This window comes from Oreochromis aureus, linkage group 3 (assembly GCF_013358895.1).
Source record: "Oreochromis aureus strain Israel breed Guangdong linkage group 3, ZZ_aureus, whole genome shotgun sequence".
NCBI lineage: Eukaryota > Metazoa > Chordata > Actinopteri > Cichliformes > Cichlidae > Oreochromis > Oreochromis aureus.
In genome coordinates, this window is record NC_052944.1 from 83,771,299 (window position 1) to 83,797,302 (window position 26,004).

General features: G+C 39.8%; 1 protein-coding gene and 1 long non-coding RNA gene across 2 annotated transcripts in view; one reads left to right on the forward strand and one right to left on the reverse strand.

The window, feature by feature from the left end:
- Window positions 1-26,004, reverse strand: part of LOC116335110 (neural cell adhesion molecule 2-like) — a 660,945-nt gene that overhangs the window by 9,148 nt on the left and 625,793 nt on the right. The window contains exons 5-7 of the mRNA XM_039608715.1: window positions 18,435-18,617; window positions 15,215-15,556; window positions 3,403-3,735 (exon numbers count right to left, since the gene is read on the reverse strand). Coding sequence (XP_039464649.1) covers window positions 3,403-3,735; window positions 15,215-15,556; window positions 18,435-18,617 — 858 coding nt within the window. The remainder of the gene's footprint in view (window positions 1-3,402; window positions 3,736-15,214; window positions 15,557-18,434; window positions 18,618-26,004) is intronic.
- LOC120438352 lies at window positions 9,140-16,638 on the forward strand. Its single transcript, XR_005611828.1, has 5 exons — window positions 9,140-9,320; window positions 9,392-9,434; window positions 10,066-10,134; window positions 14,853-14,982; window positions 15,366-16,638. It is a non-coding gene; the product is annotated as an uncharacterized LOC120438352 (long non-coding RNA).

Consider the following 26,004-nt stretch of genomic DNA (forward strand, 5'->3'; position numbering starts at 1 on the left):
ATGGCAGTCCTGGCGTTCCATACTAATGAGGATATTCATTTAAAAATTTGATAGAACAGTAGCAGTATAATGTCCTCGTAAGTGGATATCAGGCCCATGTAGAGCAAAATTGAGTATTTTGGTCTAAATAACGCAAAATGTGATGTCCACATATGTGGACGGCAGGTCCTAGGAGGTTAAAACAGTGGTTATATGTTGTCGCTTAATTTGATCTAATACAGGAGACATTAAAGTCACCTTAGCAAAATGTATTTTAATAGTTGAGGGTTATTGGCAATAACTGTTATGGCCCTGGCCATCTAGAGACTTTACACTGCATGATCTTCACCTTCTTGACTCCTCTCAGCGGAGACCTAGTCAGACGACTGGTGTATGACCTGTGGGATACCAGATCCTCTTCCATCTAGAGTTTCTGTGATGTGTCTTTAAGTATCTACAGGTCCTTCCTGATTGGAGAGCTGGCGGTGGGTTATTGGTCCCCTCATCATGTGGCTGTTTTTAAAACATCCCTCACCAGCAGTTGTTGGCGGAAGCAACTGACAGCAGCAGCAGAGCCATCCTTGGCCTCCAAACTTTGTGACATTCGTGTGTGTGATTCTTGAGACCTACAGAGCTTCGCACATAGTGTGTAGACACATTTTCACTTGTAAATAGTAAACTGTAAATAGGCACTGAAGCAGAAGGTGTGAGCTGCCTTAATATTCTCCTGTTTATTTCAGTTAGGGAGTTAGGTGTAGCATGTGTCTTTTGTTTGGTTTATGTTTCACACAGGGTTTAGATAGCACCTCCTTTCCTGACTTAGCTTGTTCTTCTTTTGTTTTTTTGTTTGTTTGTTTGTTTTTGGTTTTTTTGTTTTTTTTTTGGGGGGGTATTTTGGGCTTTGTTCATCCCAGAGTTCAGTTTTTCAGTGTAGACAAAAATAAACCACTGTTCACTTCAAAGATTGACTTCTGAGTATGGTTTTTGGGACCGGGGGGGGTCACTTCCTTTCTAACCCTTATGTTATGTTTCTGTACCCCTAGACTGGGGCGTAACAATAACCTACAAATATGACTGATAGGTGCTCTAATTTGAGCCCTGCTAGCTGAAAGTCACCATATTTTCAACAATCAATAAAATGCAGGGAATGAACAAAAGATAAATCAAATCAATACTTGGTGTAAACACCTTTTGCCTTCAAAACATTATCAATTCTTCTAGGTGCACTTGCACACAGTTTTTGAAGGAACTCGGCTGGTAGGTTGTTCCTCACATCCTTCTCTCTCTTCATGTAATCCCAGACACACTCGATGATGCTCAGGGCTCTGTGGGGGGCTGTACCATCACTTCCAGTACTTGTTCTTCTCTACACTGAAGATAGTTCTTAATGAATTTGGCTGTATGCTTGGGGTCATTCTCCTGCTGCAGAATAATTCAAATTCACTGAATCATCATTTGAATAGAGACAAATACAGTCTTACTGCTCAACTGCAGCTGCGGATAACATGGGAAATTGTTACCTGCAGAAAAACCTGTTGCTGCAAGAAGAACAGAGTGTAATCAGTGTTTATTAGTGGTGTCCTTTGGTGTACTGCAGTCCTTTGGATGACGTTTTACTTCAGTACAGTTCAGTGATGGATGGAGGGAATTTTATTGTAGTCACAGAGATCCATAACAGAGAGCAGGAAAAGAGTTCCACTGGATCACAACAATAAATTCTAAGAGAACAAGATGTATTTAATTTTATCCAATCCAAACCATCTTTATTTATAAAGCACTTTAAAATACCCAGCACAGGACCAAAGTGCTGTACAGTAAGTAGATTAAGAACAATAGAATAAAAAAACAGTAAAAAATAAAACACATAATACATCAAAATTACAACAGCACGATCTCCTCTAAGTTTACGCTCAGTCCTGGGTACATTCAGGAACAGCTGATCAGCTGACCTGAGAGAGGTGGGTGTATACAGCTGTAGCAGGTGGGTGTATATGGCTGTAGCAGCTCAGAGAGATAAGATTGGACTAGGCCATGGAGGGCTTTAAAAGCAAATAAAATAATTTTAAAAGGAATCCTAAAAAGAAATGGGCAGCAGGTGAAGTGAAGCTAAAAAAGGGGAAATGTGCTCCAACTTTCAAGCTGCAGCATATTGGACGCTCTGTAGATGTATGAAACACTGACCCCTACATAAAGTGCATTACAGTAATCCAACCAAGTGCTGACAAAGGCGTGGATAACTGTGTCAAAGTGGCTTTGTGAAAGAATTGGCTTTATTTTTGTTATGTTATTATTACTGTTGATCTTACATTATTATACATATGTGAGTCTGTAATCTCAGTGACTAACAGAGAACCTGAGTCTAAATGTGATCAGATGAAGTGTGAGGCTGTGAGAAAGTCTCTGCCTGCATTCATAGATGTGTCCTTTCAGCTGCTCTGATCCAACCTTTGGTCTCTAAGGAAGAGGCTTCAGGGAGATGTTTGCTACGTTGGACTGTAGGACCATCAGAAATGTGTGCAGTAACAAAACAGGCAGCACTGAAAGGAGCTCTAAGTGTTTGTGTTGTTCAATGATTTGTGCACAACAACAAAAATGGGACCTCTCTCATCCATCAGTCATCATGTGGACATTTTTCTGACACACTTTGAAGCTGATGGACGTTTTGTGTCTGCACTAAGTACGTTTTCAGCAGCTATGGCACCGGCAGGATTCACTTTCACAGACTCACAACCACCAGCTTCACCCCTCCCCTCCCCCTCCAGCTGTAGGCTTTAACATTGAGTTTCCCCACACATGTTTACAGACGAGTTAGAGAGCAAGAGAAGAAGAGACTGATTCATAAATGTCTCCAAAAGTTGAATCTGTTCATCTGGACGTAACGTTTCCCCAACCTTATAAACAGTACATTTGCATAATGACTGAAACCAGCCCACTGAAGGAACAATGGGCTGTGAGGTCAGTTCCTTAATCATAATCAGGCAAATTCTCATGACCATTAATCAACAATCACTGATCAATGGCCATGAGTACCATTCACAGAGAGTTTGGGAATGGCCTCAATCACATCATTGTAAGATAGTGAAAAGATGTACCCTTAGGCCCCCTCCTCAATTCAGAGATGGTCCCTTTTAATGTAAATGACCTCCTTGACTCCGCTCAAATGTACAGATAACAGAATAAATCTTTGGAAATTAATTTACCTTGATGATTGAGAATGCAACAAGAAGATTAATAAATGTTTCTGCTCTAACCTTACCCAAACAATGCTGCTCTACAACTCTAGACTACCAGCCACAAAGACAACAGCTGGAGAAACATCTGTCTACCTCTGACATCCACCAGCTCATCCATACAACAAACACACATCAACAACCAGGAAGCAGCTTCACCTCTGATCACACACACTCAACTCTACTCACTCACCTGGACGATCAACATGAAGGTCGATGATGCTGTTATTCCATGAGCGTGTTTCTTCCATGTAGACAGCACACACATATGTTCCAGTGTCTTTACTTGTCACATCCTTCAGAATCAAAGACACGTCTCCATCCTTCATCTGTCTGTCCTGCAGATCCACCCGGTTCTTAAAAGATGGATGCTGGTCGTCTGTAACAAAGTGACCATCATGGTACAAAAGCACATATTTATCTGTCCGGTCAGCTCTGCTCCAATGTACAGATTTGATGTTGGTGTTTGGAGCTCGACATGTCAGAGTGACGTCCTGTCCAGACTCAGCTGTGATGTTTTTCTGGTCTGAAAGAGGAAACAACACAGAGCAGAGAGGTTAAAGGTCAAAGTACAATAATGATCAGAATGATTGACTTTAAATATTTTGTTTATTTCCTTTGACATTTGAGTTTTTAGTCATGTTGGATTTAATGAACCTCTGAACATCCAGCAGGTCACCAGTGACCCACTGAGGGGGAATTTTAGCCTCATGCTAAACATGCAAAGTGTCAGAAACTACAAGATGTTATTTATTCAAGAGTGTGTGTGTTCTTGTTATTTCAGACACACTCAGCATTTCCAGTTCATAGTTTGTGAAAACTAAAACTTTTTATCGAACTTTTCTTACAGAACAAATGTAAATAATGTGCAGCTACCATGGAGATTTAACATGTTGATGTTTGGTAGGTTTGACTGTGAAGTGCAGAAGAATTTAAATATGAAGCCAGAGTGATGAGTTAGTGAGCTGTGTCGGGCAAACAGTCAGAGTCGTCTCTCTCACAAACCTGGTTAAATCACCATGGTAACGTATGCAGAACACATGTAAACATGAAGCTGAACATTATTTATATTTGTTCTGTAACAAAAGTTCAATAAAAGTTTCAGAGTATCAGGATCAGACAGAAATCTCTGAGTGTGCAGCTCCATAAATCTGTAGCTTCATAACAATCATAACACTGTGACTGTAAAACACTCTCAGCTGTATTTAATGAAAAGATGATGAAACCTGCTGAGTGTAAAATAAGCAGCATCAGTTACAGAGAGGGTTGTTACACACACTTTGTTTTTCTTCCTGCTGCATTCAACACACACAAAGTTCATAGAAACATGAAAGAGCTCAGTTTGACTGAGACAACATTTCTACATCAAACTGAGTCACAGCTCATTCATTTGTAACTGATCAATGATCCTGAACACAATCAGGCAGATTATTGATCGTCTATAATCCACAGACCTTCATCTACACTCAGATCATCACACAGCGTTTGTGTTGTCACTTCATTCAGTGTGTGTAACAGCTGATCTCAGGTCTGTGTTGTTCATCTCTCACAGAACAAGTTCTTACAAACAGCTGAAGCTCCAACACAAAAACACTCACTGACTCTGAGATCAGAGCTCAGAAATTCATGTGTGTTTGTAACACAGTTTGACTTTGTGTCAGTAAATCTCATGAACAGCCTGAAGATGAAGAAACTGTAGTTCAGAGTCACTGACAGACAGCACAGACACACACTGTTGGTCTGAGTCTGAACATGATGATCATCAGAGAAATAACATCAGACTCTGAACATCCAGCTTTCTACAGCCGTCTGCTGGATGTTCACCATCATTTATTTATCTTTGTGTTTATTCATCTGACTCACAATCAGGCTGAAGATGCTCTGCTTCATGTGGATCAGCAGGATTCAGTTTACATCTTCTGTAGATCAAAAAACCAACAACAGCAACAAGAATAAGAAGCACAACAAGAACTGACAGAGCAACTTTCAGTCCAACAGATCCATCCTCCTTCTCTTTGTCTTCCTTTCCTCCATCTTTGTTGTCTTCATCCTTCTCTTGTCCTCCTGTCTGACCTGCAGGTGAGAAACAGGTGTGAGGTGTCCCGCCTCTCAGCTCCTCCCACACACCAAAAGAGCGACACAGAATGTAAACTGAAAAGCAGAAAATGTAAAAAAAAAAAAAATATTGCCAATGTTTAATTATTAGTTTGTGTTTTTCATCTTTAATGCCATTTATTTTAAGTTTAATTGTATGTATAACAAAATCAAGTGTTACTGTTCTGCTTCCATACTTCTGAACGTCTCTAATTATCAGTCAGAAGAGTTTCACATGTTTTTTTTCCTCAGTTTAAGAGCATAAACATACATTTCAAACTCAAAAATCCATGAAGATCCTTCACATAATGATGTCGTTGATAATGAGGCATCTGTACCCGAGCTCCCCCTTCTGGTCTCTGCAGGCATAACTAATCAATCACATGGATCATTTCTCAGAAAGGCTCAACAAGTAGATCATGGACTGAACCAAAGCAGGTCGCACTCAGAGGCTGTTTTCTTATCCTTCTGAACAAAGTGATGAACGTTTTGTTTCAATTTCTTCTTTCACGTCATTTTTAATGGAACCTTTTTCTTTTATTTGTAAATTCTATTTTTTTAATGAATAAATTCTTTTCTGACCACAGTAGTTTTATTGCCTAATGAGATTTGACTAATAATCAATATAATGATATAAACATATAACTTTTACCTGACCAGCGATGACCTAACTGTTGTTTAATTCTGAGTCTTTAGTCCACTCTTTCTCACTCTGTCCTTACTGAGAACTTGACTCTCACTGTCCAATCAAATTCTTTCCTCCCATTAAAGGTTTGTGATTGGACAGTAAATTTATAAAAGGTCATGTCAGCACATAGTGTCCATAGTTTTAAATCCCACCACTCAGTGTTATTAACACATTCTCTCTATGACCCCAGTCCCTGATTCAGCACACTCCATTCAAATGATCAGCTGGGTGTAAATGCTGCAGCCTGATGACGAGGTGATCATTTGAGTGACGAAGCCCTAAAAACCAAAACAAACAGAGTTTAGGAGCACTGCTAATTCATTACTGCACTAAGAAAAGTGGCCTAAGTGCACAATGATGCTGGCCTGAGACAAGAAACCCAAAAATGCTGTTTGAGTAAATAAATCAAATCAGAATCAGACTTTTTGTTACGGTCTGGAGGAGGACTCAAGCGCAGGCCCCCGGGGCCTGTTCTTCGTACCTCGCTAAGCAAGTTAGCCGGATTTGAATGTTGACGATTTGGCGTGATCTTGGATCGTTCGGTTCTCCGAAGCTCATCTGGGGCTTGCTGTCATAGCAACAGAGCCGTAAAAGTAAGCCTGCTCGGGAGCAGGTTTACTTTATGTAAACAGGATTAGATCGCGGCCTCTCAGGTATGTCCGCTGCAGTTATATGAAAGCAAGAGCGATATTTCGCCACTGTTTTACCATAAATAAATATTATCAATGTAACTAAAGATAATGTATTTGATTCTTTTATTGATTTCATACAGATACATACAGGTCATTTCCGAAAAAAAGGGAAATGTACTATTAATCATTCTATTACATGTAGTAGATCATGTCAGATGTAATTCATATTTTAGAGTAGTAATAGTAAATTACTACGTGCAATCAAGATGAGAGACCACGGCTAAAAAAGCGAAGGTGGATTTGGGAAGTCTGTCGCAGCCATGTCCTGTCCGTTTGTACGCGAGCAAGGAAGGTGCAAGATTGATAAGGAGAGTTTACAGAATTTAGCGTATATTGCGGGATAGACGGGATCCTTTAGCTCGGCGCGACGGTGTGCTCATAGAGAGATATCGATTCTCCCGTGAGGTTATTATTTACTTTCTCTCTCTCTCTCTCTCTCTCTCCAAATATATATATATATATATATATATATATACAGTGTTGGGAAGGTTACTTTTAAAATGTATTCCACTACAGAATACTGAATACATGCCCCAAAATGTATTCTGTAACGTATTCCGTTACGTTACTCAATGAGAGTAACGTATTCTGAATACTTTGGAATACTTAATATATTATCATGCTGTTTACAACTACATGAATGTCCTATTGCTGTGATTTATTACTGTTACTGAAGGTCCGCGGCTCCAAACGTAGTAAAGGGACCTCTGGCTAATACGTCGGGTTCGTGTCGGGCTGGTAGCCGAAAACTAGCTTTACTTTGTTGTCTGGGTCAACTTTGCTTGCGGAGACAGAGAGAGGCGTTGAAAGGCTTCTCCAACGGAACTTATTTTTTCCGGAGGAAAACACGAACACAGTGTACAGTTGAGTCTTAATAGCTTACTTACAAATGGGCTCCTCAGGCACTCTTCTTGGCTGCTGTGGTTATTATTATATTTACATGCTTCCAGCTCCCGTTTTGCTCCGTGACAGCTCGGACTTTTCCTTTCTCTCCCTCCCTCGCTCACAGACACATAACGGGTATGGTAGTCCATTCTCCCTGCAGCACGGACTACACTGCCCATGAGGCTACATGCTTTAGAGCTATGCCTGTAGCATTCTGCCTTTAGCTTAGCACAACAACAACAACAAAAAGCGCTCTCTCACCCAGGAAACACGCAGAGAGAGAGCGTCACCCTGTAACCATGGCAACCGTAACGCTGCCGCCTGGAACAACAGAACGTAGCTGTCAAACAAACCCAAACAGTCCTGACCCGCGATAATATGAAACAGGAAAGTACCGCCGTGTATTCCATTTATTTCAACAAAGTAACTGTATTCTGAATACCACCTTTTTAAACGGTAACTGTAACGGAATACAGTTACTCATATTTTGTATTCTGAATACGTAACGGCGGTACATGTATTCCGTTACTCCCCAACACTGTATATATACTTACTGTACTGTATATACTTACTCCCGACTTACTGTGCATGCTTCAGTCACCCCTTGCATGGGAACAGGTAAAAGTGATGGAGTGTTATTCAAACTACACACATAAAAACCCACAATGTCAATAAATGTCACAGTACAAAAGGGGGTGTGACGAGGGGTGCAGGACCACCACCTGTCTTTATTTGCTCTGCCCTTTTCTTGGTTGCTGTTATAAACAAACAGATTATTCCAGGGTCTCTTGTCATAGACTAAAAGCAATATAAGTGATAAATATTACCATTCTGTAGAATATTCCTATATTTCACTTTTACTTGTTCCCATGTTCTAGTGGGTCCTGTTGTGGCTCTAATGTGGAAGAGGATATGGTGTAATATAATATAATGTGGTATAATATAATATCACATGATATAATGTAATATCATGGATCACTTACGAGTGTAATTTGTCAGCAACTTTCTGCCAGCCCTCTCTCCTTGCTTTTGCAGCCTTTGCAGTGTTCCCCTGCGTTTTAATTAAACTCTGAAACTTCTGATATCCCAAAATCAAGAGTTCTTGCTCTGCTGCCGTAATACACTGAGTGCGCTCCTTCCACATCTTCGCCGACCAATCACAGGGTTGCCGATCAATGTTTCTACTATCGATGCGTAGCCCCTTTTAAGTCACCCAGTGATCTCAGATTACTTCATCCAGCTGTACTAATCGTCAACAACAGGTGCGTTCGGAGAACCGAATTAGCGAGCTCACGGTTAGCGCGATGATTTGATCTTGGATGTGTCATTTGATCTTGGATGTAGTAAGCGAGGTACGAAGAACATCCCCCTGCTGTCAGTGTGTTGTTTGCTCTCACAACATCTCTGCTTCGCGCGCTCAACTCTCTGTACACCGTTATAAGTGTGCCACAAAACCAACCAATCACAGACTTGGATGCAAAAATTCTGATTGGCTGTTTTGGTCTCCAATCAGTTCGCTAGCTACTGTAGGCTAACCCAGGCAAATATCCCAGAATGCATTTCATCGAAAACTTGAACAAGGCAGTTTCAGAGTGACGCAGATTTAAAATATTACTCTTTCTGAATCGCAAAATAAACTTTTAAGATATTTTCAGGTGAGAATGGTGCTGTTTAAACTTCAAATATCTACTCGATTTATCAAGACATCACATATTTGCTCCAACGTTTTCCGAGATGCCTGTTCTACTTCAGGTAGGAGTTGCATACTTGTTGCCTCGGCTGAATTGGCTACACTTTGGTTGATTGGTGTTATCATGTTACAGAGATCACCTGCTGATTATTTCCCTGAAGCCTCCATCGCTGCTGGTAAGTGTTTATTTTGTGCCATATGTTTATTATTTTACTCGTTGGTAAACAAGTGTGTTTGTAGTTGAAGGAGTTTGCTATGGGTCACTTTGTTAATAAATTAAGCAATGTCCTTTGATTGGTGCGTAACTCATTCGTCACGATCTCAGCCTTTTATTGTCTTTTGCTGCAAATATGTATGATGCATTGCAGGAATTGTGGGCCTCAGTGGGCAGCCGATAGCCTTACAGCCTCTACTGCTTCTCCAGGCTACGTTTACAGAAGTGCTACTGCTTTGCCTTTCCTTTTGGATTTCTTTTTTGTTTCTTGCCTTTTGCCATCTTATTAGAAGGGGACATTTTCAAAAACAGTTGAGCCGTACATGCCAGATACGGGAGCCTGTTGTTGTGCATGTTAATTGATCAAATCATCTAATTAGAGCAGTCGGATGTGGCGATTTAGCGTGACACTGTGACGCCATCTGCTCTACATTAAAGGTTTATGTTTTGTTTGTATATTTGGTTTCTGAATGTTTTGTATTTGTAGACCTTTGTTTATGTTCTAGCTGCAGATCGCCAGCGTGTTTCTGCAGTTGGGCAGAGGGTATATTCAGGGTTTTGTTGGAATACATTATAACTTTTGTTTCTTTTAGTCAGACGCAGAAGGCCAAAAGTGGAGGTGACTGGGGTCTAGCTGCACTATAGTGTCAGAGTGTGTGAAGGTGAGCTGCATGTATGCATTGGTGATTTTTTTGCTTTGTTTTGTTTTGTTTGACCTGTCCTCATCTGGCATCCCATTCACCCTGGTAAGACTGTGTCTGTCACGCTGGACTGAATCCACACAGCTGCACTCAGGGATCCAGGGTAGGAAACACAAACAGGTCCAGGGAATTTATATAAAGAAGCGCGTATTAATACTACGCCAACAATCACAGGCGGCAAACTTGGACAAACTCAGGACATTCAATGTTCCAGCAATGAGCTCCTCTGAGCCACAACCTTAAATAGCGGCTAGGGAAAATGGGAACCAATCAGCTCAGGTGTGTGGGCCAAAAGCGAGAGCCCAATGAGCTCCTCCCAGGCAGGCTGGACGCTGAACCATTTACATGTCACACACACACTTCATTAAATCTCTGCAAACACATGTAATTGTGTGTGATTACAGAGACACACTGAAACATTTCACTTACAGTTTTGGTCAGTTTGTGATTTAATAAATATCACTGTGTGAATTCTGCTGATGATCACATTATGAATGAAATCAAATGACACTGGCAGTGTTAGCTATGTAGACTGCGAAGGCCGGGTCCTCCGAAGGATGTGGTCTTCATTTTTCTGACACAGCAGGGTGAGCAGCTAGCTTGTCTCAGTCACAGATAAAGAGCAGCTGTACCTGGGCCTCCTTGTTCTGATGGTTGTTTGTCCATAACTGACGTCTTCAGTTCTCACTGCTGAGTAGACCACAGCTGAATCAGTCTCTGTACAATAAAACACGTTAAAATAACTGCAGGTACAACTGCAACAGTACTGTGATATTATTATGCAGCTTTTCACAGTTTTTTCCATCCTAACACGTCTGCTGTGAAACTCAAGAGTGACCACAAAGAACTGGGTTTAGTTTCTGAGAAAAAGGCAGGTGGACGACCACAAAGCTGCATCTTCTTCCAGTGCACACTGACACTCTTCACCACAGAGCTCAAAGCAAACATGTTCTCACAGCATGAACATGATTATTAACCAAACCAGAACACACTGCAGTGAGAAGCTCATCAGCTTCACACTAACTCCAGTCTAAAGGAAGCTGCTGTGGTTTTACCTGCAGAAACACTTTAAATTGTCTCTTTATGTTTCTCATGTTAACAAACTCAATCTCTTAACTTGTGATTGTACTAAAACCAGATATCAGACACGTCTCTGCTGTTTGTGACGTTCTAGCTGTGACAGCATTGCTGAGAGTTCATTGGGACAGATGTGGTCCAACAACAATGCAGACGAGCATCATTTGATTACAAATTTAATTATTTATTAATTATTTTTTAATGAAATTTATTTAAGGAATTCATTTTGGCACTCAAGACCCTCCATATAAAAATTATATTTTCTTTCATCTCAAAAATTCTTGAAAATGTAGTTGTGAAACAGCTAACAGATCATCTGCAAAGGAATGAAGAGTTTCAGTCAGAAACAGGTTTCTCAGAGACTCTTTGTAACATCGGAGTGAAATGTCACTCAGCTGTTGTCATCAGAAATCACTCTGAAAATACTCAGAAAAAAATGGTTTGAGGTTTAATGCGGATTTGCTTTAAAAGGGATAGCTCAGTAGGTTGAGTGGTCGCCCCATGATCGCAAAGCTGGGGGTTCAGTTCCCCTGAATAGCCACCCTGAGGTACCCCTGAGCAAGGTACTGTCCCTACACGCTGCTTCCCGGGCGCCCAATGGCTGCCCACTGCTTCACTGAGTGAATGGGTTAAATGCAGAGAGAAATTTCCCCACGGGGATCACTAAAGTACACGTTCTTTCTTTCATTGCAAAACCAGCTCACAGTAATTCTTCAAAACAGCCAGGTCATCAGACAATATCCTGCCTGAACAGATGTCCTGTTTCCTGCCTGATGACTGATAACAGCACTGCCTCCATGAGGTCAAACTGGACCATTGCATGTGATAATTCAGCAAACTTCAATAGACCTCCACACACATTTAAGTTAGTTGAGACTTTAGAAACTGTAAAGTCTACTACTGATTTTATTATTATTTTGTATTGCTATTATTAATTTGTTATTTTTAGGCGTCAAAATCTTTTGTTTTTAACTTAATCAAAGTGAACCTGAACCTCATGAACCCAATTCAACTACAGGGAGCTACACTCACCTGCCAGTTTATTAGGTACACATGTTAAACTGCTTAAACTATGTGTGAGAGTGATTAATTCTATAGTCACAGCTTTTAAAGCACAATATAAGAGGATGTTAGACAATTAATAAAGATTTAATGACAAGAATCCAGCATGGATCATAGATTCCAAGATTTCATTCATTATTGTCAAAATTTATCAATATTATCAAACATTTATTCCACATTATCAAGTTTACATCTCTCTCACAGACACATTTCAATAAATCCAGAAATGTTTCAAACCTCAGTTTATGATTAAAAACAACAATAAATACTCAGTGTTAATAACAAACACACAGATATTAAATCTTTTCAATCTGTGATGACATGTGACATGATGATAAACTTTACATGATTTAGTTTCTCTGCTAATGACACAAATTTAAAAAATGAATAATTTAAACCAAAGTCAGAGCGACTGAGACTCATTCATGAAATAACAGAGGATGATATCAGCATCAGACTTATCCAGTAGTTTATTGTTCAAATACAGAGACACTTTTCACACTGACCTTTGGAGCTCAGACTCTGTGAACACTGAGTTTTCAGGCTTTTTTAATCCTGTGTGTGAGCAGCAGGAAAATACAATCAGAGCATAAACACACATACAAGGCCAAACATACAAAACAAGCAGCTACACATTTTAATCACCAATCACATCATTAAAAATGCTTGAATAAAGAAAAACACTCAACATGCTTAAAACTGTTATTAATGAACAAACTAAAAAACTCTGACTCTGAGTACATTATGTATTATTGCACATTATTTACTTTTCAATATAAATATAATAATAATAATAATAATAATAATAATAATAATAATAATAATAATAATAATGATAGCATAAAGGGCCTTGAAGCGACTGTTGTTGTGATTAAAAACTGAATTGAATTGAACCATTCAGTCGTCCCTGATCACTGGATCCTGAGTCAGACTTCACAGAAACTCAGATTTCCAGTTTCAGTGAAAAGTGTTCACACAAAGAGACCAGCAGCAGTCAGAGGTCACGAAAGGTCAACGAAACTCAGACGAGGAAATAACTGATCAGTGATTTGAAGTGAGCGAGTACTGAGGTAAACTTTTCTTTACTTGAGAACTATTGAAGTGACAACCAATCAGATTAAATCGTACTGCTGAGTGATGAATGTACCAGCAGTAAATACATTAGAGGGTTACCTAGGCAACCATCTGTCAGCTACAAATTGATGCATGAACGATGGGATCAGTTTGTACTTGGATGTAATTTTAGTGAAACAGCTGATTGAGGATTAGTGTTGTTGAAGTTTTGTGGTCCAAAGCTTAAACTCACATGATGAGGTCATATTTGATCTTATAAACAAAAACACTGATCCCAGGTCTGTGACACTGCTCATGGATACTGAGGGTAAACAAACCACACATCACAAAGACAAGGAGAAACTGAAATCACACATCAGATTAAGTTGTGAACATATTTCATAAATGTGTAATCTGAGCTCAAAATGATGTAACTACAGTCAGTGGAAACAAAACCATCAAAGTGAAAAATGTTCAAGTGTTGATTTCATTTGTTTGAAGAGTTAAAAGTTATTTTTGCTGACAGCAGCTGTAGAGTTTTAAAGCGTTTTACTTTGAGATTTTCTAATTTTGAAAAACTGAACCTCAGAGCACAACAAAACCAGAGTAATGTCTCAGTGAGCTGTGTCACACTCAAAGTCAGAGCTTTCTGTGTCAGAAAGAGGCTAAATCACCATGGTAACTGATGGTGAAACATCACCTGGTCAGGAGCAGGTCATGTTCAGAGTTTTGTTTTTAAATCAGCTGTTAGAGCCACGTTTTCACTGTGATGCAGATTCTCTGCTGGATGAAATGTTTTATATGTGCAGCTTGTTAAACTGTAACTTACTGAAAACACTGAATGAAGCTAAACTGCACATCTCATTGTCACAATGTACCTGTATTCATTTAGTGGAGACATTAGTGAAGTTATCAATGAGTAATGCCTCTGATTGGACTGAGTGGCGCTCACAGGGATCATTTTGTGTAGAGGAAAAGTCACATGACACATGAAACGCTCCTTTTCATCTGAGCGTGCTCAGAGCCTGAAGCAGAGAGCCAGGGTAACAGAGGAAGTTGATAATCACCATGGTGATACCTGCTGTCTCTGACTGCAGTTTCAGGTTTAGTTGAGCCAGCTAACACAAAGAAAGTCTGACTGTGTTGAAGCTGATTTGTAGTCACAGCCCTCTGGATGTTCCAGTGAACTACAGAGCTGAAATATAAAGACTTGTTTTAAAGATGAAAGTCGTCCACTGAGATGAGCTGTCAGCAGAAACAGAAGCAGCCATTAAAGATTAAAATGAAATAAACCTACAGTACTGTGGGCCTGCTGTCTGTGCTCAGTTCATCTGTTTCTGCAGGATTTTAAACACTGACAACACCCAGAACTCTGAACAGCAGCAGCAGAATCAAAGTTGGAAGAACTCTGAGACATTTCAGCCTGCTGCAGCTCAACAGGAGGCTGGCTTGTTTCCTCACTCTGCTGTTGTTTATATTTTCTGTAGATCAAAAATCCAACAACAGCAGCAACAAGAAGAACAGAAGAAACTATCAGACCAGCAATCAGTCCAACAGATCCATCCTCCTTCTTCTCTTTGTCTTCATCCTTCTCTTGTCCTCCTGTCTGACCTGCAGGTGAGAAACAGGTGTGAGGTGTCAGCTGTCAGGTAGGTGATGAGTGAAGAACAGAACAGAATCCATTTCCTCTTCAAACTGCTGTCAGACATTATCTACTGCACTCTGATCACATCACTCAGACCAGCTGCTTTCTACAAAGTCTCATCAACAACATCTTTAGAAACAAACATCAACAACCAGGAAGCAGCTTCACCTCTGATCACACACACACTCAACTCTACTCACTCACCTGGAGGAACAACCTTGTATACGAAGCTGATGTTCTTCCATGACCCTGTTTCATTCATGAACACACGACACTCGTATGTTCCATTATCATTAATCGTCACATCCTTCAGAATCAAAGACACGTCTCCATCCTTCATCTGTCTGTCCCGCAGATCCACCCGGTTCTTAAAAGATGGATGCTGGTTGTGTGAATTAAAGTGACTGTCCCGATACAAAAGCACATATCGATCCCCCAGGTCAAGTCTGCTCCACTCTACAGTCATCTGAGGGTATCCGTTGTTTGGAGCTCGGCATAGAAGAGTGATGTTCTTCTGTCCAGACTCAGCTGTGATGTTTTTTTGACCTGAAAGAGGAAACAACACAGAGCAGAGAGGTTAAAGGTCAAAGTACAATTATGATCAGAATGATTGACTTTAAATATTTTGTTTATTTCCTTTGACATTTGAGTTTTTAGTCATGTTGGATTTAATGAACCTCTGAACATCCAGCAGGTCACCAGTGACCCACTGAGGGGGAATTTTAGCCTCATGCTAAACATGCAAAGTGTCAGAAACTACAAGATGTTATTTATTCAAGAGTGTGTGTGTTCTTGTTATTTCAGACACACTCAGCATTTCCAGTTCATAGTTTGTGAAAACTAAAACTTTTTATCGAACTTTTCTTACAGAACAAATGTAAATAATGTGCAGCTACCATGGAGATTTAACATGTTGATGTTTGGTAGGTTTGACTGTGAAGTGCAGAAGAATTTAAATATGAAGCCAGAGTGATGAGTTAGTGAGCTGTGTCGGGCAAACAGTCAGAGTCGTCTCTCTCACAAACCTGGTTAAATCACCATGGTAACGTATGCAGAACACATGTAAACATGAAGCTGAACATTATTTATATTTGTTCTGTAACAAAAGTTCAATAAAAGTTTCAGAGTATCAGGATCAGACAGAAATCTCTGAGTGTGCAGCTCCATAAATCTGTAGCTTCATAACAATCATAACACTGTGACTGTAAAACACTCTCAGCTGTATTTAATGAAAAGATGATGAAACCTGCTGAGTGTAAAATAAGCAGCATCAGTTACAGAGAGGGTTGTTACACACACTTTGTTTTTCTTCCTGCTGCATTCAACACACACAAAGTTCATAGAAACATGAAAGAGCTCAGTTTGACTGAGACAACATTTCTACATCCAAACTGAGTCACAGCTCATTCATTTGTAACTGATCAATGATCCTGAACACAATCAGGCAGATTATTGATCGTCTATAATCCACAGACCTTCATCTACACTCAGATCATCACACAGCATTTGTGTTGTCACTTCATTCAGTGTTTGTAACAGCTGATCTCAGGTCTGTGTTGTTCATCTCTCACAGAACAAGTTCTTACAAACAGCTGAAGCTCCAACACAAAAACACTCACTGACTCTGAGATCAGGGCCCTGTTTCAGAAAGCCGGTTTAGAAAACTCAGAGTTAAAAATGATACTCAGGGTTGAGTAACCCCGAACTGTCCAACTCGGAATATTCGGTTTCAGAAAGGCTGATAACAATTAGTTCAATCAACGCGGAGTTGCTTTAACCCCAAGTTAAGCACGCGCATAAAGCCCTGATTAGTGGAGCACAGATTAAGCGAGTCACCATGGAGACGGAGGGAAAGAAGGCGCGACCAATGTATTTTACAGCGCTTGAGGCCGAAATTCTGATGGCAGCATATGCCGATAACATGCAAATTTTATGAAAAAAAGTAACACAGCCTCAGCTGCAAAAGAAAGGGAGCATGCATGGCAATACATAGCCGACAGAGTCAATGCGTGAGTGTTAATTTAAAAATTGATCTAGGATTTCCACCCATTTAACACGTTATTTTATTATATTTCATTTTATTTTTATTTTATACATTTTATTTTGTGATGTGATGTGAGCGCATGTGCAACCCAACAGGCCCCAAACGTTCCTGGCAGCAAGTAAAAATGAAATATAAAAATGTAGAGGAAGAGGGTCCAGCCACTTCTCCAACAAACCTTTCCTCAGTAAGATGTTCAGCACTGATTTACAACCAACCTAAGTAGGCATGTACTATGAATGTCAATGCTATTTTCTGTGTTTCAATAGCTCCTGTAAAGCAGCTGTACAAGACCTATTTGATCAAGAAAATAAAAAAATGCTTTTTGGAAATGGAACACTTCAAGCAGCAGAATGGAATGTGAGTGCCATCTATACAGCCAATCACGCCTGGGAACCCTGAAAATAAATGTAAAATCTAAGTAGTAGTTCAAGTATCACCACATCATGAATTAAGTTTTGTTCATCCTGATACCTACAATTTTGTGGAATCCTCTTTGATAAATCTTGTGGGTCTATGACCGGGGAACACCACAAACGAGTACAGGAGACGTTTCAGTGCAACTGTAACATTCCTGACTGCCCGACAGACGGTAGCCTTGGAAACGTGCTCAGCGTCACCAATATTATACAGAAAGCTCCCGTTTGCAAAAAAACGAAGTGCAATACAAATAATATGTACAGAACCGAGAGAATGTCCGCGATGTGTCACATGAGCAATATAAGGCCCGAGAATGTTATTCAAATAAATTATCGATTGTGCTGAAAAACAGTAACGTTCACACAGAAAATCATCAGGACATGATAAAATGTCCAAACGCGCTCTAATCACTCTCTCCCGGCGGAGAGCTCTGCGGAGAATTTGGGCTTCAACATCTACTGGCTCTTCAAGGAAGGGGCACCATGTCTGACACTTCCTACAGTCAGGTTTCCGACAAAGAGGCGGAGAAGTTCAGGGTTAGTTGAAGTAAACCTGCTAGGGGGCAGGTTAGCTTCACGGAGTGTGTCGTCATAGTAACTCACCCAGCATTAATCTAAACTCGCTTTGTGAAACCGAAAACCCAGAGTTTTCGTTAACTCAGGGTATACTTACTCAGAGTTTGCACTAAACCGGCTTTCTGAAACAGGGCCCAGAGCTCAGAAATTCATGTGTGTTTGTAACACAGTTTGACTTTGTGTCAGTAAATCTCATGAACAGCCTGAAGATGAAGAAACTGTAGTTCAGAGTCACTGACAGACAGCACAGACACACACTGTTGGTCTGAGTCTGAACATGATGATCATCAGAGAAATAACATCAGACTCTGAACATCCAGCTTTCTACAGCCGTCTGCTGGATGTTCACCATCATTTATTTATCTTTGTGTTTGTTCATCTGACTCACAATCATGCTGAAGACGCTCTGCTACATGTGGATCAGCAGGATTCAGTTTACATCTTCTGTAGATCAGGAAACCAACAACAGCAGCAACAAGAACTGACAGACCAACTATCAGTCCAGCAGTCCACCTGTCTTCCTTTCCTCCATCTTTGTTGTCTTCATCCTTCTCTTGTCCTCCTGTCTGACCTGCAGGTGAGAAACAGGTGTGAGGTGTCAGCTGTCAGGTAGGTGATGAGTGAAGAACAGAACAGAATCCATTTCCTCTTCAAACTGCTGTCAGACATTATCTACTGCACTCTGATCACATCACTCAGACCAGCTGCTTTCTACAAAGTCTCATCAACAACATCTTTAGAAACAAACATCAACAACCAGGAAGCAGCTTCACCTCTGATCACACACACACTCAACTCTACTCACTCACCTGGAGGAACAACATGAAGGTTGGTGGTGTTGATGGGATTCAAATGCTCTGTTCCTGTCTGGACGACACCACACTCATATGTTCCAGCATCATTAATCGTCACATCCTTCAGAATCAAAGACACGTCTCCATCCTTCATCTGTCTGTCCTGCAGATCCACCCGGTTCTTAAAAGATGGATGCTGGTTGGCTGGAACAAACTTTCCATCCCGGTACAAAAGCACATATTCATCTCCCAGGTCAGCTCTGCTCCACTCTAAACTGATGATGTTGTTGTTTGGAGCTCGACATGTCAGAGTGACGTCCTGTCCAGACTCAGCTGTGATGTTTTTCTGGTCTGAAAGAGGAAACAACACAGAGCAGAGAGGTTAAAGGTCAAAGTGCAACTGTTCACTTCAACAGCAGCCAATCAGAAACACACAATAAAAGATTGTCTTCTGTTATTAGATGATGATCTTTGATTGTGTCTCTTCTTGTGTCAGCTGCTCCCTTCAGGCGTCACCACAGCGAGTCTTCTCCTCCTCCTCACCTGATCCCGAGCATCTTCATCAGAGCTGATTTGTGACAGAAGGACAGCAGCAAGAGTGAAAGGGAAGGTTTAAAGATGGCAGTGAGCTGCTGTGATGTTTGCTTTGGAGACTCTGACACAAAGACAGGAGGCCGAGCTGAACGTGTTCAGATTTTCATTGAGAGCAGAATGGACGAGATTATGAACGAGTTGATCAGAGGGAAGCTCAGGCTGAGAGGTTTGGAGACAAAGTTCATGAGAAAGACTGAGATGGATGAAAAACATCATCTGAAACCATTTTGTGAACAAATAAAACAAATCTTTAGTTTTAGAATCTGTTAGTTTGATCAAATGTTGTTGATGGACGAGTTCATTGAGACTCTGGATGTCTGTCAGACTGAGTCTCTGCTTTTATTGGAACAGCTGTACTGATGCTCCTAAATCTGGCCTCTGACACAAACCTCCAAACAGTAAGAATGAAAAAGAATAAAACCATTAAAAACTCTTCAAGCAATAAATAATCAAACCTGAAAAGAAGAAAATCATCTGGAAACTAAACTGAACTAAACACAAAAAAGTCCAAATGGAATAAAACTAATGAGAAAATACAAAACTACAATAACTCTGTTGCACAAACAACAACATGTGCTGATAATAAGTGAACATAATGTGTGAGAGAAAGCAGCCTCTCATTATAAGACACTGTGAGTCTCTGCATGCTGCCTTTATGGAGCTACAGCTGTTTGTATACACTGAACAAAAAGCTTTGTAGCTGTATACTGACTCCTGACACTACAACACATCACACTGACACACACATTACACTTCTTTGTGTCTGTGCTGCAAACTGCACCAACACACACAGACTCCACCCAGCTTTGTGTCGATCGCAACACTGAATGAATCAGAAACTAATTCTTAGAGAAATATTATCAGCATGTAAACCAGACTGAGACTCTTTATCTCAGAAATAAACTCAGTTTAGTTTCTAACAGTTAAATCTGACCTGCAGAGACGAACAGGACAAACATCAGCGTGGAGCAGAGTGACGCAGTTACAGCAGACATGTCCGTGTTCTCTGTTTCTGCTGATCTGACTCTTAGTTTGTTCTAAATGTCTGAGTCTGTTGGTGTTTTCACTCAATAACTGAACCTGAGTTTAAACCTGAACACATCAGATTATATTTAAGGTTTAAATAAAGATCAAAATTAGCTTATCTGCCACTCGATGATCTCAAAATGTCCGACTTCTTAGGAAGTTGAGCCATGTGACGTGTTACGTAGTAACACGTAACCCGTAACGTAGTGACATGTCACTACGTCCAACATAACCTCCTACAGTTACGTTGGACTAACGTAGTGACATGTTACATAGTGATTTGTGATTTCTCACAACAACAGGTTGCGTGGAATATTGTTCCACGTGACCTGTTGTTCAGCTGCGTGTTCAAACTCTTCAGCGATTCAATCTCTTGTGACGTTGGATTGTCAAACTCAACACTTCAAACTGAGATTCAACACCTGATACAGAAGAAGAAGTCGTGTTCGGTGGACGTTTGATATGTTGGACCAGTAAAATGTGAATTTTCTAGAAATTTCGTGTTTCAAGGTTTACAGGGGTAACATCCTGTAGAAATTGAATGACATTTTAAATTTTGTCTCAATCGTTTTTGAAACAGTTTTTCTGTTCAAACATTTTTGTGGGTGGATGTTAACTGAACTGTAACCATGACAACTGAAACTTTTTACCTAAAAAGTTTGACTGAAGATGATTGATCTGAGAATGATTTTAGAAAAAGACAGCAAACACTTACTGTTGTTCTTAAGAGATCTGGTAAATCCTCAAACACTCGTCTGATCATCAGGATGGAACAAAAATCCATATGAAGATAAAAACTGTGAGGTTGGTTTAATCCATCTGCTTTCTCTGTAGGTCCAAAGCAGTTTGTAAGAAGTGTAAGAAGTCAATCTGTTGGTGAACTGACCTCTGTGCCAGACAGCTAAACAACTGACTTTCGTTTCACTTTGACGTCCCATTTAACAGGTAAAGCAGGTTTTACAGTAACAGGAAATGAACTTTTCCAAGGAAACAAGGAAATGTAGAGACAACCCTCCACTCTGTCTGTCAGTGAATTGAGATCAACTGAAATGAATAAAGTCAAAGGTCATGGCCTCCTTTAGAGCTGTTCTGGAGAACTTTTTCCACCTTTGATTGTCTTTAGGTTGTATTGGAGCCACAGAGAGCAAATCTTTGTTCTTTATGGAGAACCAGTGAGGCTGTTTGGACTTTCCTATGAAACATCAGTGCAGGAGTCTCTCAGTACATCTGTTTACAGTGAGGGACAAAGAAGGAGCAGAAACACACACAGAGAAAACATACATGACTGTAATCAGAGTACAGGAGAGTAACTGAGTAAATTTCCTCTTTGTGATTTATGTGATTTTCTTCTTTATATTGTGTCAGATAAAGTCTGGTAGCTTTTGGTTCTTCAGGTGATAAAACACATTGAATCCATTTCATAAGATGTGTTTTCACAGATGAAACCAGCCCACAGTAAATCAGATGGTTTCCACTAACTCCACATGACCTTCATCTGTAACCAGTAACCTATAAGGAGAAGTTTTAATCCTGGTTCAGATGGATTAACATTAACAATCTGTTAATCCACTGAAGCTCACAGACTTCAGTCGACCTGTCAGATTACCTCAAAGACTGAAAGACGTCAGTTTAAACACTTACTGTTGTTCTGAAGGATCTGAAACCCTCCAACACTCCTCTGATCATCAGGATGGAAAAAAAATTGACTTAAAGATGAAAAAAGAGAATCAATTTCTTGAGTGATTTCCTGCCTTTTATCAAATCAAAAATAGTGGAAACCATCAGGTGTGGAACTGGGTTCCAGTTGCCCTGGTCAGAGAGTCTGAGGTGAGTGTGGTTCTGTTTGCCTTTATGGGCGAGTTTTTATATGAGCCATCACACACCACCCAACTGTTTTTTTTTGTTTTTGTTTTTCCAAAAAGAAATTGTGCGTATGTTTTTTTCTTTCTTATCTACCATGTGAATCACTGTTGTATGTGCATGTGTGTGGCCACTTTGTGGAAACATGAAGGGCTCTAATGATGCAGTAACTTCATTGTTAGTGGAAGTAAGCAGCATGCAGTGCATTGTGGACACAGTCACTGGTGGGGATGTTCAGTGGTGAGTCTGTGTTTTTGTGTTCTGTTCCTTTTCTTTTGTGAAACACATGATCAAAGAGTTTATGAGACGCTGTGTTTGTCCACAGTGACAACCTCAGCACATGTGATTGGATCAGTAATGGCAGCTTTGAGTCTCACATGGTTGGTGTTTCATGGGTGGCTGGAGTCACAGTTTCACTCCAATGTTAAAAAAACCTTTAAATACTCTTCATAGTATAAATAACATATATAAATGTTAAGCTGTTCTCACAAACTCAACGAATGTTCTTTTCTCTGATTATGCATAAAAACAGGAACAGTGTATTGTGTTGGGGATGTTCGGTTCAGAGTTCCAAAGCATACACAGATTTCTATGCGAGGCAAATTTCTCTCCATATGTGAACCTGCAGGTAAAGTAGAGGCAAAGCTGTTCCTGTGAAATGAAAGTGAAAGCCTCTCTGAGTCTCCCTGTAGAAAATGGAGGCTGAGCTCAGTCAGAATGGAGGAGTGTTTGAGACGTGCAGATAAACAGTCACAGCTTTGTGTCGGCCTCTGAGGGCTCAGGGCCGTCCTGTTGTCATGGTATCAAGTGCATGACGCCTCTCTGCACACATTTCTTATTCACATTTTCTATAAGTCCTCATCAGGACCATGTAGATTTGGATTTTTTTTCCCTTAATTACAAACATCTCCATTTAGAAACTGGATTTTGTGTTTTCTTTGTTTGATATTTAAATCTGTTTGATCTTGTGGTATCAAAAGGAATTATTTGTTTATATAAATATATTTGTTTGTGTATCCATTGTTATTGTAGGATGGATCTGTTGGACTGTATGCAGGGTATTATTTACAAGTACAGACATCTGAAGAACACACTGATAGAATGAGTGTGATAATAGTGTGTTGCTCTACTGGTAATGCCCGGTGAGGCAGTATCGGTGCTGTGTTACGTGAATGTCCCGTAAAAAGGTGGAAGAAGAGAGTGTCCTGTAGGAGGCAGTGGCTGTGTCCCAATTCAGCGTCTGCACGCTTGTAGTACGCACACTACGCGTACTATGTACGGTGCATACTACAAGTACGCGAGAAACGTGTCATACAGCAGTGTGTGACAGAAATGAAGGAGAAAAAATGTTTTGTTGGTCCTTCATTTTTGTCATGACATCACTTTGATTAGTTGAGACCACAGGACTGTAAAACATGATAGTTGGGCTTCATTCCTGTACTGAACAGTCATTTCAAGATTAGTTAGTAAATAATAATTAGCTAATGTTGTTCATGAGACTAAAGTCATCTCACTGTGGTAATGTTAATATAATATGGCCAATATTATATGTATTGTCAGACTATATATATATATATATATATATATATATATATATATATATATATGGATTTTTTGTTCACATTCTGTCTCTCACAGTTGACATGTACCTCTGGTGCAAATTACTGGCCTCTGTCATCATTTTAGGTGGGGGCACTTGCACAATCGGTGGCTGACTAAATACTTTTTTGCCCCACTGTATATATATATATATATATATACACACATATATATGAGCTTGAACTCTGGGTCAAAGGTGCAAGTAGCAGTTATTTATATTTCCTATGACCTTAAATCTTCACTCAAAGACAAATATCTCTGACAGTGTATATATAGATGTATTATACATAAGAGACAAACATTGTTCTTTTAATATGTTGTCATTACTAAATTTGGCTCAATGCTCACATATATGTGTAAAAAGGAAAATGTACGAGCTGTGATAACTGTTTCTGATAGAATGAAGAGTAGACTGATATATGAAATATTCCTTTATTGGGTGATAAAATCAGACCATGTCATAACTGCTTTAAGTCATACAGAATAGATATCAGAGCCTTAAACAGGCTGACTTCTGTTAAATGGGTCAAACTGGGCAGAAAGTCTACAAACACATAACATCCTTATAGAATATGATGTAACACTAAAGATCAACTTACCTCAGAATATATAAAGCATACTATACGAATCCACATCCCAATGTAATGAACAAACGCACCCACTGATGTATATAAATAAAGACCAGGGCAGTGGCAGGGCGTGAGTCTCAGAGCCCTCACTTCTGTGCGAGTGCTGTGGCTGCCCTTGCTTGCAAGTAACTAACTGCAGTGTGTGTTTCTCCTGATTCGAAGCTGAAGAAGAGTTATTTAGAATAAATCTCTTGACATAACGAGAGGAGAAGGCATGTGTTCGGCTCCTTCACATAGTGGACATTGAGTTGTTGTGAGGGGCAACAGTAGTCCATGTCTGCTGCTGTAACAGTAGTTCATGTTTAGAATAAAAAATCCCAGCTCACTGACTTGATCGGGGCAATAGTGCCTAAAATGTTGCATAATTTTGCTGAGAGATCTTTTACTTTGTGGTAATCTTAGATGAGTAGTTTTATGGACAAAAACCAGCAGGTCATTCAGTGTTCCCTTAGTGCTAATGTATAAGAGATGTTGGTGCACTATAACTGAAGTAATGTTGTTAAGTCCTTAAAGTCATATTCTTTTATTGTCGTGACGCTATTTTTTTCTATTTTTGTATGATATCTGATTTACATGGAATATAACTAAAGCCTAAAATACTTAAGTAATTTAACATTATATAATTCACATATAAAACTATGAATTGTAATTTTAAATAGTTTAAAAGCACGCAGAAAAGCATATGGAGGCAAGTATATTTCTCCTTTTTAAAAATAAGAATCGGGGCAGGGGTCGATGGCTAAATCTAGTGATGGCTTGCTTGAAGCTGACGCTCCGGTGCGTGTGTCAAAAAAATCAACACACTGCTTCAGAAGCACTGTGTCGAAGCTTGATTTGTTTGGCCAGAGTCACGTGATCAGTGACGTCCAAAGCTTCATTTAGAACCTCACTGCTTCGGTATCTGATTCAATGGTTTACAAGCAGGTGAATCATTCGCGGGATTTGTGGAATGTTTTGATGGTGACAGATAGTAAACCACTGATCATTCTACTGAGAGATTTGGAGCCAGCGAGAAACAGAGGAGGTTCTGTTGTGTGGGAATATTTTGAGTTGATTCTGGTCAATCGGGTGGGTTTTCCAGCTTTGTGTTCTGGCTGTTTGCTTTTGTTTTGTGCGTGTTTATTTTATCTGAAAATGGTAAAAACTTAAAATGTCAGAAATCTACTTTTCATAATATAAATATCATTAAATAACTTTAGAAAGACTTCCATTTGACTCGTAACATTTAATATTATAAAAAGATATATTTTATTTTCAAAATAACCTTAAAATGTTAGTCTACAAAATGTGCAGCAATTTAATTTATTTATTCCCTTTAGCTGATAGTTTGTGGGGCCCAGTTAGAATGTATAACTGCATCTCTACCAGTTTCCCTGCACTCCAGCCTCTTCTCTGCCATGTGAAGGGATTTTCCTTAAGGCAGGAGAAATTATCTCCGCAAAAAGGAACAGATTCG